The sequence below is a fragment of the Limulus polyphemus genome, unplaced genomic scaffold (genome assembly GCF_000517525.1).
Source record: "Limulus polyphemus unplaced genomic scaffold, Limulus_polyphemus-2.1.2 Scaffold843, whole genome shotgun sequence".
Lineage (NCBI taxonomy): Eukaryota > Metazoa > Arthropoda > Merostomata > Xiphosura > Limulidae > Limulus > Limulus polyphemus.
The window spans coordinates 240,041-256,845 of record NW_013666453.1 but is presented as its reverse complement, the minus strand read 5'-3'; the positions used below and the strand labels follow the sequence as shown (position 1 = coordinate 256,845).

The following is a 16,805-nucleotide window of genomic DNA, read 5'->3' as shown; positions in this document are numbered from 1 at the left end:
AAAACATAGAGAAATAAATAAATGTCATATCTTAAAATGTAATCCAAATACATGCAAAGAAAAAACATAGAGAAATAAATAAATGTCATATCTTAAAATGTAATCCAAATACATGCAAAGGAAAAACATAGAGAAATAAATAAATGTCATATCTTAAAATGGAATCCAAATACATGCAAAGGAAAAACATAGAGAAATAAATAAATGTGAAATGTTATATATATAATTACTTTAAGAATGTCGTGTGAGATGAAATATGTATCATATTCTCTATCCTTCATGTTCCGCTACTTCAGCCTTTCAAACAGTAGCAACAAATTACACGGGTTTATCTCTGATAATATATTTTTATAAAATACTATTTTAATAATATTATATTTTTCTCTCAGAGAGTTTAATGAAAATACATTTTAATCTCTTAATAAACATGGTAAAAATAATTTAATAAAATAACGTGATAAAATCTGAAGTCACCAAACATAAAAGACAATACGGATAATATAGGAAGGAATTTTTATTCGTAAAATATTTGTGAAAGCGATGACAACACGAAAAATTCAATGTTAACCTGTTTATCGTACAGGTGGCGTCATCTCGTGTCATAAAATGACATATGAGTACTTTTGTTAAGGCAATGTTTCATCGGAGATGAACCGGTATTAAGCAGATTACAGACGTACAAAAGCTATAACCTAAATACTCTTGAAATAAGAACAGAAAACGCCAATCATTACCTAATCACTCAATTGATTTGTTCTTAAAACATGAAGAAGTTTTCATCAGGGAATAGACGTAGGACTGATTTCGTTTTTACTTTGTTATCATAATTTTCTTTTCTAAAACACACAAATTATTAATGGAAATGTTTTAATATTCTCATACGTATTATATATATATATTGTTTATTTCCGTCCAAATGTTATTAGGATTCTACTCTCGTATACATTTACTATGTTGATAAATAAACAAATATTTTAAGAGCGCATGTCTAGTTTCTATCTACAGCAGTAAGAGAGTTAAGAACTGTAATGGGTTCTTTAGTTTTACAAACGAACAAAAGTCAGCATGATAGCACACATAAAAAAAATCATCAAGACATTTTCAGAATGAATGTAAAGTAGCTGGTCGTTTACATTTATCAACTTTATCAAGCGCTTACAAAAAGTCATTTTTTTTGGAATATCCTCGCACTTTAAGCTGTGGGCGCGTTATAAGAGAGACAGTCAGTCAGTTAGAGTGGATGGTGGGTGGCAGAATGCTGCTGACTGGTCAGTAGTTCAAAACTAGGAGAACTACTGTATAGGAGCTTTGGCATGTGTTACGTATTACAATTTCGAATGTTCTGAAACCAAGCTAAATGATAATTTAAATTTATTAGTTAAATAAATGCTGATATATATCTCCAATTTATGATATTTACCAACAAGATTGATACACACAGTTTTCTTTTGTTTTACTACAAATATATTTTAATACACAAACAATAATACAATTTACAATGACAGGTATCATAAATAGTTATTACAAACAATGATTTTTACAAACTTACATGCAATATAAAGTCTTCTTTCCTTGATATCTTATCGAGGGTTCACAATGAACGAATTAATTTCGAGTTGATGTAGGTACAATTCACTTAATAGGGAGCTAGCTAGCTCTGTGTCTTCAGTGATCACACGCCGATTTTTCCTACCGGTGTCGTTAGGTAATGTTTTCGTAAAAGTATTAATGTCCGATGTGAATCCATTGAAGTTGAATGGTTTGTAATGTTCGAAATTTATAATCGTTCCTGGTCAATATTTCTGAAGTTTCCGATTAATAAGCGTTAATCACAGTTATAAATTACGAAGTTTATAGCACACAAACAATAGCAAACCAATAAAGATATTATTTTTTGGCGTGTCGTGTTGGTTATATTTATAGGCGTATGGAGAGTTTCTCGAAACTTCAGTTTACGTAACAATGTTGACGCTAACACTAGAGTATACGTACACACACATATATTATTGATTCTTACACTCGATGATCTTCTACAACTTTAGAGAATAGGTGGGAGTTTCGCAAGTAAAATATATATATATATATAATAAAATTATAGAAAATGTATTGTTAAGTATGTAATTAATTTATTATCTGGAGAAAATATTACGACTATTTTGTATTCATGTGTGACGGATTTATTATTATACATTTATTTTAATATCGATATTAAATTATATTCAGAAATGTACATAACTTATACTGTTAAGTATGTATAGCCATTTTTCGAATGAGTGTACTATGATTAATTGCTATCTCTCCAAAATTTATTTTACTCTGTAAACTAAAAACGTAAATAAAGCACCATTGTCGTCAGTATTGTCTTACGTTGTGTGTTCAGCGTTGTATACACATTATTATATGCAGTAGGGATCGGATATGGAAAGATATAACAGTAAATTTGGCTAGAAACTCAAAATTCACGATAACATGAAAACACATACTTTATTATTATTATTTTTTTTGCAAAATCCCCACCAGGCTCATTATCTCAAAAACAAACAAACAAAAAAAAACGTTCTTCTTCTTCAGAAAAAAATAGTAATTATTATTGTAATGTATATAATTTCTTTATAAAATGGGTCGTTACAAAATGTCATTATAAGGACCAATGTTCAGTTGTTATCAAGGTAAGTAGTTGCCTATATGATCTCTTAAGTCTAATTATTAATTAGTTATATCTTTTACTACTACAAGATATTGATCAGTTTATATTTCGTATTTGGCTGCTGATCTGCTATCGCCTTAAGTTAAGTCCTGATAACTGTTCGTGATGGTAAGGGCCATTATTAGATTCTTTGTATTCTTGATAGTAAATATGACGTGCTATCCACTGGTCCAGAATCTCCCGAATTAGAACTTGAATCAGCTGACTAGTTGAATGATTTCAAGAAGGCTATCCAGATTTTCCTGACTTCTCTCGCTAGGTTGCTTGAGTCTGCTATCAGTTTAGGTGGATATAGTAGCCTTCTCATACTTTATTTTCTTGTATGGCTAATATCCCATTATTTACGTATTAATTACTACAATTTATATCTATTATTCAACCTAGAAAACATTTAGGAAGACGTGAAATCATAAGAAACATTTTAAATCCCCAAAATCATATTGTGGCTCCACGACCAACATAATAGATAGATTGCGAGTTATATATTTAGGCTACTGTTCTATAGTAAATTTAATTTAACGAGAACAACATTAGAAACATATCAAGAAGGCTTAGTGAAACTAAAAGTAGGTATAGTGAAAGTCGTTAGTAATAAAAGAATTACCCTATTAAAATCCTGGAAATGATAGCATTTCATACAACGATTAACATTTAACAATTTTATTATACTTAGTCTCTAAAAAAAAGTCAGTTTCATTTGTTTGATAAACTAAATAACCTAGCTATCCAAAAGCTACCCCTCCTCCTACTTATAACAATGTTCCGTATACCCTATTAAACTTCTCATTCCCTAGAAGCTGTTTAAATTTGAGAACCACCTGATATTTGATTGAACTTTCATGCCAATTAATCTAGATTAAAAACGCATAAACACGTAAGCAATCATAAGTTTTATTTGTTAGTTTGAAATTAAGCATAAAGCTACACAATGGGCTATCTATGTTCTGCCTGCCACTGGGGGGTCGTAAGTTTCACTTTCTTTTGCTATGTCCTTTTTCGTAATGAACAAACCTCAGATAGATTAGTGTAAGTACATATATCACGAAATACCTAAATGTTTAATTGATTCATAAGATCGGTATATCATATTATGAGATCAAGACCCCCACCACCACCACCACCAGTGGCTCAGCGGTAAGTCTGAAGGCTTATTATAACAAGCAAATGGTAACGTCATTTTAAAAATACTACTTGTAACCCATTTTCCTTTGCATAAGAAGAACTAATATCATTACCTCGATGACAACGCATGCTACTGTTTTCTCAATTATATATAAATATAAGATCTAAAGTAATTTAAATTGTGAAATAATAATGTAAACCCATAAAAGACACGCATACATCAAGTGAGTTTATTTCTATCTGTAACTGTTATAATGAGATGTAACCTTTATTTGGTAGCTGTAGTGAATTGTTATCGTAAATTGTTATGAAACACTTTTTTTCAGTTGTGTTATCGCACTACTGATTGCTTCGTTGGCTCATACTTGTAGGAGGTTACGGTTATTGTTAATACAGGTTTCGGCGTCACTGGATCAGTCAGGTATACGCCATTTTGTTATTTCCGAAGAATTACTAAATTTTTCCTAAAACGATTAATATTTACATTAGTGTTTAAGTAAGACAACTAGAACTTCAGAAACAATGTTTGATAAGATACCTTCAGTAAAGGATTGAAACAGCTGTAATGGTTTAACACCTTTATTAACTGAAATTGGCCCTCCAGAACCAAAACCAAAACTAGACATTCAAAATGTTGTTATTTTTAATTACGTCAAGTTTGTGTTAATTTTTATTTTTCAATAGAGACAATCAAAACAGTTGACCATACAACCATAAAACTCTAGTTGGCTAATTTGCACATTTAGCCATGTGTAATGTGATACATATATATTTTTTTTTATTTTCGGTAAGCATATAGCTAATTAGTATTCATTTTTCTTGACATTTGCTTAGCAGTTACTGTAATATTTTCACTGTTGATACCTTTTTTTCCAGATATGTGCATATAGCTTCACCATATTTTTAGAAGTGCTATGATAAGTAGTTGTGTTTGACATAAACTACATAACTTTCTCTCCGATTTAACGTTAGAATAATTTTCCAGTAACGAGCTATTTGTTATTGTTTCGGACAATAGATCCGAGGATTCATGGTTTGCGCCTGTTACTGCCCCCCCCCCCAAAAAAAAAAGAAAAAACCGCGCTCCGCAATTTGAAGCCGTAAGTGCGTTATAAGAGTGACGGTCAAATATTGCCGTTCACGCTGGCGCTGGGTGGTGTTAACTAGCTGCTTTCGATCTACTCTTATTACTTCAAGATTAAGGACAGCAAATAGCCCTCGAAACTAAGAAACAATAATTTGCCAGTAACAAAAAAAAAAAATGTATGAATATTTTCACCCGCAATTAACATAGATAAGTAATTCAAACGTGTAACGTTTTATAATAGCATATAAAAAAAGATGCTTGTAATTATTACAATCAACTACTTTAGGGATTTTGAGAAACACTACAGACTAGAAACTTTACATTAAAATTCCTGATTATTTGTGCAATCAGTAGTACTTTTGAACTATAGAATTAACTGACAAGCCAATGAAATGGTTTGAAAGAAAGCGAAAATTACAATAATAACAATATTTTAAATTCACTTAGATGAAAAGACTAGTGACTCATACATTGTTTGCTTGTTTGTAATTAAGCACAAAGTTACACAAAGGGCTATCTGTGCTCTGCCCACCATGGGTATCAAAATCCGGTTTCTAGCGTTGTAAGTCCGCAGACATACCGCTGTGCCACTGGGGGCGTGACTCGTACACCATACTATTAAAACATACTTGAAATAATTTAGGGTAATACATTTAATAAAGGATTATGAGCATGGGTTAAAAGTGTAATGAGCAACATTTTTTCTGCGTTTAAAGAAAGTGTCTAGAAAACATCTTTTGGGGAGATATGAATGATGTACAGAGAAACTTTTTATCTTTATTATTGGTCGTATATAAGAGAAATTCCGTGATTTCTCATCTTACAACGATTGTGCAAAAAAATACAAAATTCTGAATTTTACTTAATTTTTGGGGAATATATTTACGTACTTTAAGTAATAAATTTTATGAACTCAGAACAGATGCCAAATGAAGTTTTACAAATTACTTGGAAAGTAAGTTTGTTTGTTCTCGAATATTTCTGCAAAGCAACTGAAGAGTTATTTGTGCTAACCCTCCCTAATTCTGAGGGGACCGACTGTCAACCGTCTATTCTTGGGTTACTCTAATCGAATAGTAGAATTGACCGTCACATTATAACTCTCCCTTGGCTGAAAGGGAGAGAATATTCGCTGATGGGAATCGTATCCATGCCCGTAGATCGCGAGTTGAGCGCCATAACCGCCAAGTCATGAAAAAACCGAAAGCAGCTGATGAAATAAATGCTTAAAATAAGCATACAAAGACATTATGATATTCTATAAAACTTCTAGTATGAAAGCTGTTTTTTAAAATGCTCAAAACGCTAATTAAGAAATTTTGAGAAACACTAAAGACGCGAGAACTACAGTAAACAGTTAAAAACTTTACATGAAAATTTCTGATTATAAAGTACTTTAATCTGTTCCAGTATTACATAACTATTTTATAATTTTGAGATCTAATCAATGTCACAACGTTTATATGTTCTCCAGCTATAAGTTGTATCAAACCCATCATTTTCAACTAAATTAAATTGTTATGTAAAATGTATAAGAACACCAACAACAATTAGCAGGATTAATTGCAATACCTATGGTGTCTTTGGTTACCCATCAGTAATTTTATGGGTTAATAAAATAATTCAAACCACTTTGGGTGAAGAACTTCTTTACCCTGTATTGTTTATTTTTAAATTTCGCGCAAAGCTACACGAGGGCTATCTGCGCTAGCCATCCCTAATTTAGCAGCGTAAGACTAAAGGGAAGGCAGCTAGTCATTACCACCCACCACCAACTCTTGGCCTACTCTTTTACCAACCAATAGTGGGATTGACCGTCACTTTATGATGCTTCCACGGCTAAAAGAGTGAGCATGTTTGGTGGGACGGGATTCGAAACCGCGACCCTCAGCTTGTGAGTCGAGCGCTCTAACCACCTGGCCATGACGGGCCGGCTTAACTCTCTAATAAAGTAGGAATACTGGTATTAAAAGTATTCGAATGTGATCATATAAACGATTACGAACTCAACAGGGTTTCTAGTTACCAAAATAGCAAATAACGTTTAGGAAATTGCACATCGTTTAAAATAACTTTCAATAAGCTTATATTCACTATTTCACGAAAAGAGGAGGGGAAAATGTCTGCCAGTATGACTCTTGTATTTTAACACTCTCAATTATAACAGTTTGTAGAGAAATTTACTAGCTTACTGTAATAAAGTATTACTCAACCAACGAGAACAATGGCTATGGAAATGACTAAACTAATTACAAATGATTTAAAGTGAAATAACTCACTTTAATTTATTTTAAACTGGAATAAGTTAAAAATTGGTTTTGTGGTTCCATATATTAAATTAATGGATCAATTCATCATAGAAACCATCATTGAACAGGCAGAAGTTATAAACAGTAGAAGCACAGGCACAGAAAGACTTGTTTTAGGTTCACAGATGTATTCTTTTTTGACATCCGCATCAGTCCTTGGACACGTGAGTAGTTAGGGCAGCACTTGACTACCCAAAAAAATTCTGCCTCAGTGGGGCAATAGGGGGAGATGATTATGTTCCCAAAGATGATGACGTCATAGTTCCATAAGTTCCAGAGAGCGCGTTGCTAGGGCCGCATTGCTAGGCTGCCATGACAGGCAGCCATAGCTGACGATGATGTTATAGTTCCACAAAATGTCTCCAGAGGGCGCATTGTTATGGACGCGTTGCTGGGCCTCCATGACGGACGATTACGTAATATTACCAAGAAACAAAGGACATGTTGCTAGGCAGCCATGACGTCAGAGAGGATGACGTCATAGTTCCACAAAATGTCACCAGAGAGTGCATAAATTTAATAAACATGTCTTAACATGGCCATATTTAACACAGTAAGTATAAAACACTAATTAATTAGTTCTATACATTTCCTTTCCATTTATACTTAAATTGTGCAATAATTAAAATTTACTGTTTGACTCTTTAATGACAAATCAAGTTATTATTTCAGAGATTTTCGGTAACATGATTATAATAAAAAAATCTGGACACAATATTTCTTTTTAACAATTTATTAATTTTCTCACAATAAAGATTTTGCGATCTGATCCACATATAAAGACACCTATTAAGGACATATTTACAAATAATTTACATTTATCTGTCATGAAAGAATTTTATCATACCTGATGTTTTTATAAATAGTGAATGAATTAACGTACAGAATGTAGTTTTCGTTTCTTAATAAACTCTCTTGTAAATCATTTTTCTACATAATAAATGTAATTAATCACTATCATAGAATAATAACACATGCCATTTTTTAATAAATCATTGAGGACTGAACTTTCTTGGATACATGTCGACAACAATAATGAGCATATTATATACAATATTGGCCACTCACTCTCACTCATTCACACACAGACGAATACGGTCCTTGCAGTACGTTTTTTGTTGTAAGTTTACATTCGACAGTTCTTCTTGATGATTTTCTTATGTGGAGGAAGTCTTAATGGATCAAAATATTCCCCTTCCTCATCCAATGTAAATACAGAGCCATTGGCTACCATATTTATGAACTGGATCTAGATTGATGATGTATAATTGTTTTTCTGCATGATCAGGTAGTTGATCACAGGCAGACTCACCTCCAAAATTCTTTCAAGTAGGCCTGGCATGGCCAGGTGGTTAGGGCGTTTGACTCAGAATCTAAGGGTAATGGATTCGACTGCCCCTTCCACCAAACATGCTCGCTCTTTCAGCCGTGGGAGCATTATAATGTTACAGTCAATCCCACTATTCGTACTATTGGTAAAAGAGTAGCCCAAGAGTTAATGGTGGGAGGTGATGATTAGCAGCCTTCCCTCTAATCTTTCACTGCTAAATTAGGGATGGCTAGTGCAAATAGCCCTCATGAAGCTTTGCATGAAATTCAAAACAAACCAAGCCAATCTTTCATATACACTAATCTTGTGAAAGAATCAATTAAATTTCTAAATTGTTCGCAGCTTCTTTCAGACAATATTCCATAGGATACCTGCTGTTTCGTGTTCAAAAGTCAATGACACAACCATTATAACATATTTTGTGTGGACACTGAAGTCAAACTAGCTAAACTTTGACTGTTAGAAAATACAAATATCATCACGTGATCACAAGTAGTTATCCCTGTTCTCCAGCATCCAACGGATGTCACCTCACGCTGATTGGTTGCCTCAGGGAGGGGGGGAGATGTAACCAAAGACAATAACGTCATAGTTCCATAAGGTGTCATCAGAGACTGCATGGCTAAGTCGCCAGGACAGATGGCCATGATCCTATACTTCTATAAATTGTCACCAGATGGCGCGTTGTTAGGGACGCATTGCTGGGCCGCCATGACAGGCTGCCATGACGTCATAGCTAAACGAATTGGGGGCTAGCATAAATTTGATCAACATGTCTCAACATGACTATATTTAATAAAATCAGTTTATAACACGAATCTATTAGTTCTATACATTTCATGACCACTTATATGTCCTAAATAGGATGTTTAACACTAATTCATTAGTTGTATACATTTTTTGACCACTTTTATGTCCTGAAAAAGGACGCTTAACATAAATTATTAGCTCCATACATTTTCTGACCATTTATATTTAAATCATCCTGAAAGAATGATATAATGAAATAATTAAACTTACTGTTTGACTCTTTAATTATGAAACAGGTGATTATTTCAAAGATTTTCTACGCTTATTTAATATACAAGACAAAATATTTCATTTTATGCAGAATACTTTATAGTTTTATCTCATGGTTTACAAAGTTGGATGGTGTTCTACATATATATGTGTTACTAAAGCAAATTGTGTTTCAACGTGTCTCAACATGCAATATGTCATCAATAAAAAGTTTCTTCGATATTATGGAATAACTAAACTTACACTTTCACTAGCCCGATTTAATGCTATAACTTGACAAAATATTTCATTTTACATGTGATACTTATAATTTTATCTTACATGAGTTTTACAAGGGTGGACACTACACTTCCACATATGATCAATGTCTGTATCTAATTATGTTAAAACCATTATTTTAATGACTGTCTGCAGGATTTTAACAAATATGCTGTGATAAGATTACTATACTTCAACATGTGATTATGTCATCAATGTCTAGATTTAATTAAGTTAAAACCACTATTTTGCATAATTTAATATCTGTACTAATACAACTTGCTACAACTAAAATTTAATAAATGAATGACTTACTGTTTATCTATCCATTTTCTTTAGAACATTTACTTGAAGATTAAATTGTATAAAATTTTGAGACTGTCTAACGCTATTTAGTACTGATCACTGGCAAACACACCTCCAAACTTCTTTGCATGTACAAATCTTGTGAAAGTATGGAATACATTTCTAAGCTGTTCATAGCTTTTTTCAGACAATGTTCTGTAGGACATTTACTGTTTCGCTTTCACAAGCAAAACATACATATTATTTGAATGATACAGTTATTATAACCAATAATTTACTTTTATTGTCTTACAATTAAATATAATAAATGAACGACTTACTGTTTAATTTTACCATTATTTAAAATGCCAAATTGCACGAAACTTTGATACTGTCTAATGCTAAGACACTATTAGGAAATCACATGCATACAATCTGGACATTGACTTTTAAGAATTACAAAGGCCATCAAGTGGTCACACACATATAATGTATAAAACCATCGTGGAAATACTGATGTCATTATTATCCACACTTCAACCAACCTTTTATTTGTCAAACATACGCAATTACATGTATGTCGAAATCTGTATACAATCCTTAGTAACACTGCCCACCTTTGTAAAATACATGTAATACAAATAAATATATATAATTAAAAACAAAAACGTAAGTTGTGACTTCATTCAAATAATGGATAACAGCATATTTGTTAAAAATCCTATGAAAAGTAAGATTATCGTTAAATAATGGCTTTAACATAATCAAATATAGACATTAATGACGTAATCATATGTGGAAGTATAATAGCATGCCCACCCTTGTAAAACTATAAAGTATCATGTGTAAAATGAAACATTTTTTTCAAGTTTGTTTGAAGTTAAGCACAAAGCTACACAATAGGCTATCTGTGCTCTGTCCACCACTGGTATCGAAACCCGGTTTCTAGCGTTGTAAGTGCACAGAGATACTGCTGTGCCACTGTGGGGCTTTTTTCAAGTTATATGGATTGCATAAACTCAAACTAGTGATACAGTAAATTTTAAATTATTGCATGATATTGAAATAAACGTATTTTTCTGGATGTTTTAAATATAAATTGTCAGGAAATGTAATTAAATATAGAACTAATGAATTAGTGTTAACGATTGTATTAATTTTAGTCATGTTGAAACACGTTGATACATGAGGTGTGCATCATCGTTTCTGATATCATGTCAGCCTAGCAAAGCGACCATAGCAACGCCCCTCTATTGAAATGATTATAGACCTATATGGAAGACGATTATGCAATAGTTCCACAAAATAAATTACATTTAACTGGGGCTTAGCATGGCCTAATGGTTAGGCCTCTCGATTCAGAACCTGTGGGTTGCAGAATCTAATCTTTCCACTGAACCTGTTCGTCCTTATAATGTGATACTCAACCCAACTTCTGAGTAAATAGTAGCCCAAGAGTTGGCTCACCCTCTCTAGTTTATTCATTCAAAATCTGAGATGGCTAGCTTTCCGCGAAAATCAACACCAACAAAAAACTATTTTAATGAACTAAAGGTAACTATTATGTGTGGTCAGACCAAGTACAAAATTGATATTTCATATTCATATTGAAACTTCTTTAAAATATACTTTATATTATGTTATTACAGGTTTATCATGGGAAATACACTCTCTTCCTACCCATTTGGACGAGAACTAATAAATTATCCCAATGCAATTTTACCTGCATTACCAGCTGACTCATCGTCTAATAGACTGGATGCAACTCTCGACCAATACCTAAAAAGAATGTTCCCTGAGACACAGATTTATTATGAAAAAATGACAAAAAAAACATTTACTCCAGTGATTAAAGTTCCTTCACAAGATACCTTTGAAATGAACATAAATTTTGTAGTTACTATACAAGGTTTTTGGTCTGTGGCATCTCCAGTTAAACAGGATTTTGCTTGTGCACCACCATCCCAAACTCAAAATCTTGCAAGTGCCACACCTCACTATGATGAGAATCGTGACAAATTATCAGATGAAACAACAAAATATTCGGTTCCAGGTAAAAGTTTAAAGGATGCTATAATTTTGCTGGGAATCGTAATTCTTTACAACAACAAGCTGATAGAGTTTGTAGAGAAAACATTAGAATATCCACCAGCACCTATTTCGGAAGTTGTTAAAGTCTGTCTCAAAAATATGAAACTTAATGAGAAACGTATAAATAAGCTTCGAGATCTTAAGGAACATTTGATTAAGTATACATATTTTTTGGAGGAAGTGCTTTTGCACTATACAACTCTTACACACACTAAACTAGTAGAGTTTTCAATATTAAATGAAGAAAAAAGATCTATACATAAAATCATCAATCAAATGAACCCAGAAGAATTGCATCACCTGGTTCATGATGATGTTATTGTATTTCCAGAACACGTTCTCAGTTTGGTGCTAGGAATGAATGATTCTTTTGCAGATCATCTGAGAAAACTGCCACCATACATACGTCATCATCAGTCAGACACATACTGGGTTGATAATTTTGTAGAAAATAACTCCTTTGAAATTAATCCAGAGAGTGAAAACTTGGATGATGCTCTGAAACATCTTGGATTTACCGATAGCCGGTCATTTCTCTTAAAGAAATGGCTATCAGAAAATCCATATCAAGACCATCAGTCACTTCTCTACTGGGTGGATGCCTACATTGACAATATGTTCAGCTATGACATTTTGCTTAATAACGTTAGTCGGTATCCATACAACCCGAACATAGTAGATGAATGGCAAAAAGTGACTGTCTCAAGAGACAACACAGACGATTCGGATGAAGATGCCCTAGAAGGTGATGTCAACTATATCAACCTGACCAACTGTGATCCGTGTAACCTACCACAGCAAGTTAGGGATCACCTTAAATCATTGAACGAAAAATGCCTTTTCTTCCACGGAACTTCTCATAATCATGCAGATAAAATTATCCAAAATGGTATACAGTTAAATGAGGGTTCTCGTTGTCAGGATTTTTCACACAAAGATGGATTTTACATGACGTCAAAAATTGAATATGCACTAGACTGGGCGAAACATAAAAACTATTCTAATAGAGCTGCCGTCATTGTATTCTACATGGATCCAGGAAGTTTAGCCAGCTATACTCATCTAGACTTGAGCAACGATCAAGAGAAGTGGAAACACGTTATAAAGTACAACAGGTGTGGTAGAGACAGACGTCTGAACATACCAAAACCAACGATAAAGGAATACAGAAAGGCAGACTATGTTGAAGGTCCAATGTGTTTCAACCCAAAGGAACTAGTTTTGTCACAAGAGCCAAAGGGATTTGGAAGAAAGGAAAATATGCAAGTTTGTTTAAAATCGGGTGATGTCGCACGTTTATTTGGAAGTATCGGATCGATTAATGCAGTGTTATTCCTGTGAGCATTCTCGCCTTTTCTTACTTTAGTGACAATTTACTGACCTAAATACCACATAATTATCAAATAGTATTGTTATGTAATCTTCTTATGCAAGAATGTGCTGGTGTAAATGGGAATATTTACCTTATTAAAATCAATTGATAAATTCTTTTTATAAAAGTCTAGGGAACTAAAATATTACAAATACTTCATGTTCGCGAATTTGAATCAGAAATGAACAATAAACAGACAAGACATGAGTAATAAAGTTATGACAAATTGGCATACAAGGTATCGAGCAGCTTTTCTTCAGATAAAAATCACTAGTATAACCAATAAAGGTGAGCAAAATTGGTCCTGTTTTTATATGCATGGCTATGTCACTAGTTTGTTCTTTGTATTTTTCATTAAAATAAAACCGCTACTAGTTCGGTAAGTCTCATTAGTGTATAGTGTATGAATGGAGGGTTGATGTGTGGGTCTCTTAGTGGTTTTTAGAAGAAAAGCCTATGATAGTCCTTTGGTGAATTTTTCAACAACTTACCAGTTCATTATAGATAATTTTACTGCTTGTGTTTTGTCTATATATATAATTGTTGAATTGTGATTCCAGTTCGTGAACATGAAATATTTTTAATATCTTAATTCCTTAGACTTTTACGAAAAGAAAGTATTAATTTAACAATTTAATATTATTTTTAATTAGTGAAATGTCCACATTTATTCTAGTACATGCTTGTATAGGAAGACCTATTAGATAGTTATGCTGTATTTAGATCAGTAAGTTAGTATTTACGTAAGAGAAAGCGAAAATGTTCACAAAAATAAATAACTTGTTAATTTACTGAATGAATTATTAATGTTCTCCTAAAGAGTATATGGGGATATTTTATTTAATAAAATTAAATATATATCCATTAAAAGGAATGATTCCTTCTCATGAAAAGTTATAACCATGAAAACAGTACATTAAATTCGAAATTAATGAACATACAAGTATCATAAACAGTTTTGTTTTTTCTAGCAACACTACACTTTTTATTTAGGGAGATATATACTGCTAACATTTTCCAGTGCCATATGTGGCTTTAAATTATAATAATATATTCAGTCATTGTTACGTTGTGTCAAATTTATTTTTAGTGCGTGACTTGTTCTACATGCAACTCTGTACATCATGATAACATTATTATTACATTGTGTCAAATCTATTTGTACTGCATGACTTGCGATACACTCAAGCTTGTACATCATATAAGCTGTTACATAAAATTTTATATTGTGTTTTGTTTTAACTTAAGCAAAATATAAAACTAATCACCTACACTTTAAAACAGTTAACCTTTACCTATGTAACAAGTTATTGTATAGACGAAAGATGAAACAAATTAATGGCTAATCATGGCTGAGCGATTGTTAAGCTTACGAGAATGCCTTGTGATACTATTGTTGAAATTTTAATTTTACAAACCACCTATTTCCTTGTATTTCATAGCACAGAGATAAATATCATGGTGTTTTGATAGAAATACTTATGACTGATGACTTGTACTGAAAGTGATTAAAACAAGGTATTTGTTTACATTCAATACTTTTATTGTTCTTATAAATGAGTTGTATTTTCTTATAAGCTCAAAGTAAATACAAAAATATTTTCTTCTAAAATGTTCAATCTTCTGTTTATCTCAAATGATACCCTTCTACTTTATTGACTAGCTTAAAACAGGTGAATAGTAAGGGCCTCACTCTGGACGTACGTGCTGATTGGCTGCCTCAGTGGAGGGGGAGAGAGGGGGTGATGTCATCATTGATGTCATAGTTCCAGTTTTTGGCGCCATGTGTGTTTGTGTGTCGTCATCGAAGATGACAAAATCATAGTTATATTTCTTGCCACCAAGGGGCGCGTCGTTATTCCTCGTTGCTAGGTCGCCATGTTGTCATAGATTGTCACCAGATGGCGCTACATGTTCTATAGTACTAGGGGGCGTGTTACTAGGCCGCCATAATGGTTGATTACGTAATAGTTCCACGAACTAGAGGATGTCTCATATATGTATCAACAAGAATTTATTAATTAATTCGTCTTATAAGGATTATATCTTAATTAAAACTTACTCAAGCGATTAAAGATTTTCAGTAATATTATTACAATATAAAATCTGGACACAATAATTATTTTTAATAATATATTTTCTCACAATAAAGATTTTGTAATCTGATCTACATTAAAAGGCACATTTATTAAGGATGTATTTAAACGAAAACGTTTTACAACAAAATCATGAATAAACATATCATTACTATCTTTGTGGGATCCAAATTTTGATAGGAGTTTTCATTTTTACACTTGTTGACAACAATAACATGCATAATATATATACAATATTGTCGAAACACAGATTAATATGGTCCTTGCGGTACTTTTTGGTCGTAAGTCCACGTTCGACAGTTCTTCTTGATGACTTTTCTAATGTTAAGATTATGTGGAGGTAGTCCTAATGAATCAAAATATTCTCCTTTTTCATTTCGACCAAGATAAATACAGACCCAGTGACTACCAGATTTATGCTTAGGATCCAGGTTGACGATGTATAATTGTTTTTCTGCATGGTCAGGTAGTTGATCAAAACACACCTCCAAATTGTTTTCACGTACACAAATCCTGTGAAAGTATTGAATAAATTTCTAACGTATTCATACCTTCTTAGATATCTGTTATGATGTTTTTAGACTGATCAGTTTTAAAAATTGACTGAAATTCTGCTTATGCTAGAACATTCATAGTGCTAGATAAGGTATTTCCAAAACGTATTTCAATTCTTAAATTTCTCTGTTTCACCAAGTTAAATTGAGAATCTCCAGCAGATGGATCCATTATAACATTAAAGGAAAAGATTGTATATCTTCTCGAGTATTCGTCATATCCTATATCAATTCCTTGATATTGAAATTGTTTTCCAGTTCCACTAAATAATGTTTCATAGCTTCTTGCATACAACTCATCTTCAAAATCTGACTGTAAAGGTCGAGGGGGGATATCTGTTTTCCATCCAGGATGATTGCCACGAAATTGATATTGCAATGTTTGAAATTGTACGGATGTTTCTTCCAATATCCATTAAATGTATCGTTATCAACACATCCTATAACAAGACGTGTAGGTACTTAATCTAAATACGCATTATCGATAGATGCCTGTAAGTTTCCCTGAAGAATTGAAAACGATTTACACATTATATATTTCAAAGGATATTTAGTTGTTTCTTTCTGAAATGCT

General features: G+C 32.6%; 1 protein-coding gene across 1 annotated transcript; it reads left to right on the top strand.

The window, feature by feature from the left end:
* The first annotated feature begins 4,176 nt into the window (after positions 1–4,176).
* Positions 4,177–14,397, top strand: LOC111086092. Its single transcript, XM_022387627.1, has 2 exons — positions 4,177–4,250; positions 11,768–14,397. Exon 2 carries the CDS (start codon positions 11,775–11,777, stop codon positions 13,548–13,550), a length of 1,776 nt encoding a protein of 591 aa, XP_022243335.1. The 5' UTR covers positions 4,177–4,250; positions 11,768–11,774; the 3' UTR covers positions 13,551–14,397.
* The last annotated feature ends 2,408 nt before the right edge of the window (positions 14,398–16,805 follow it).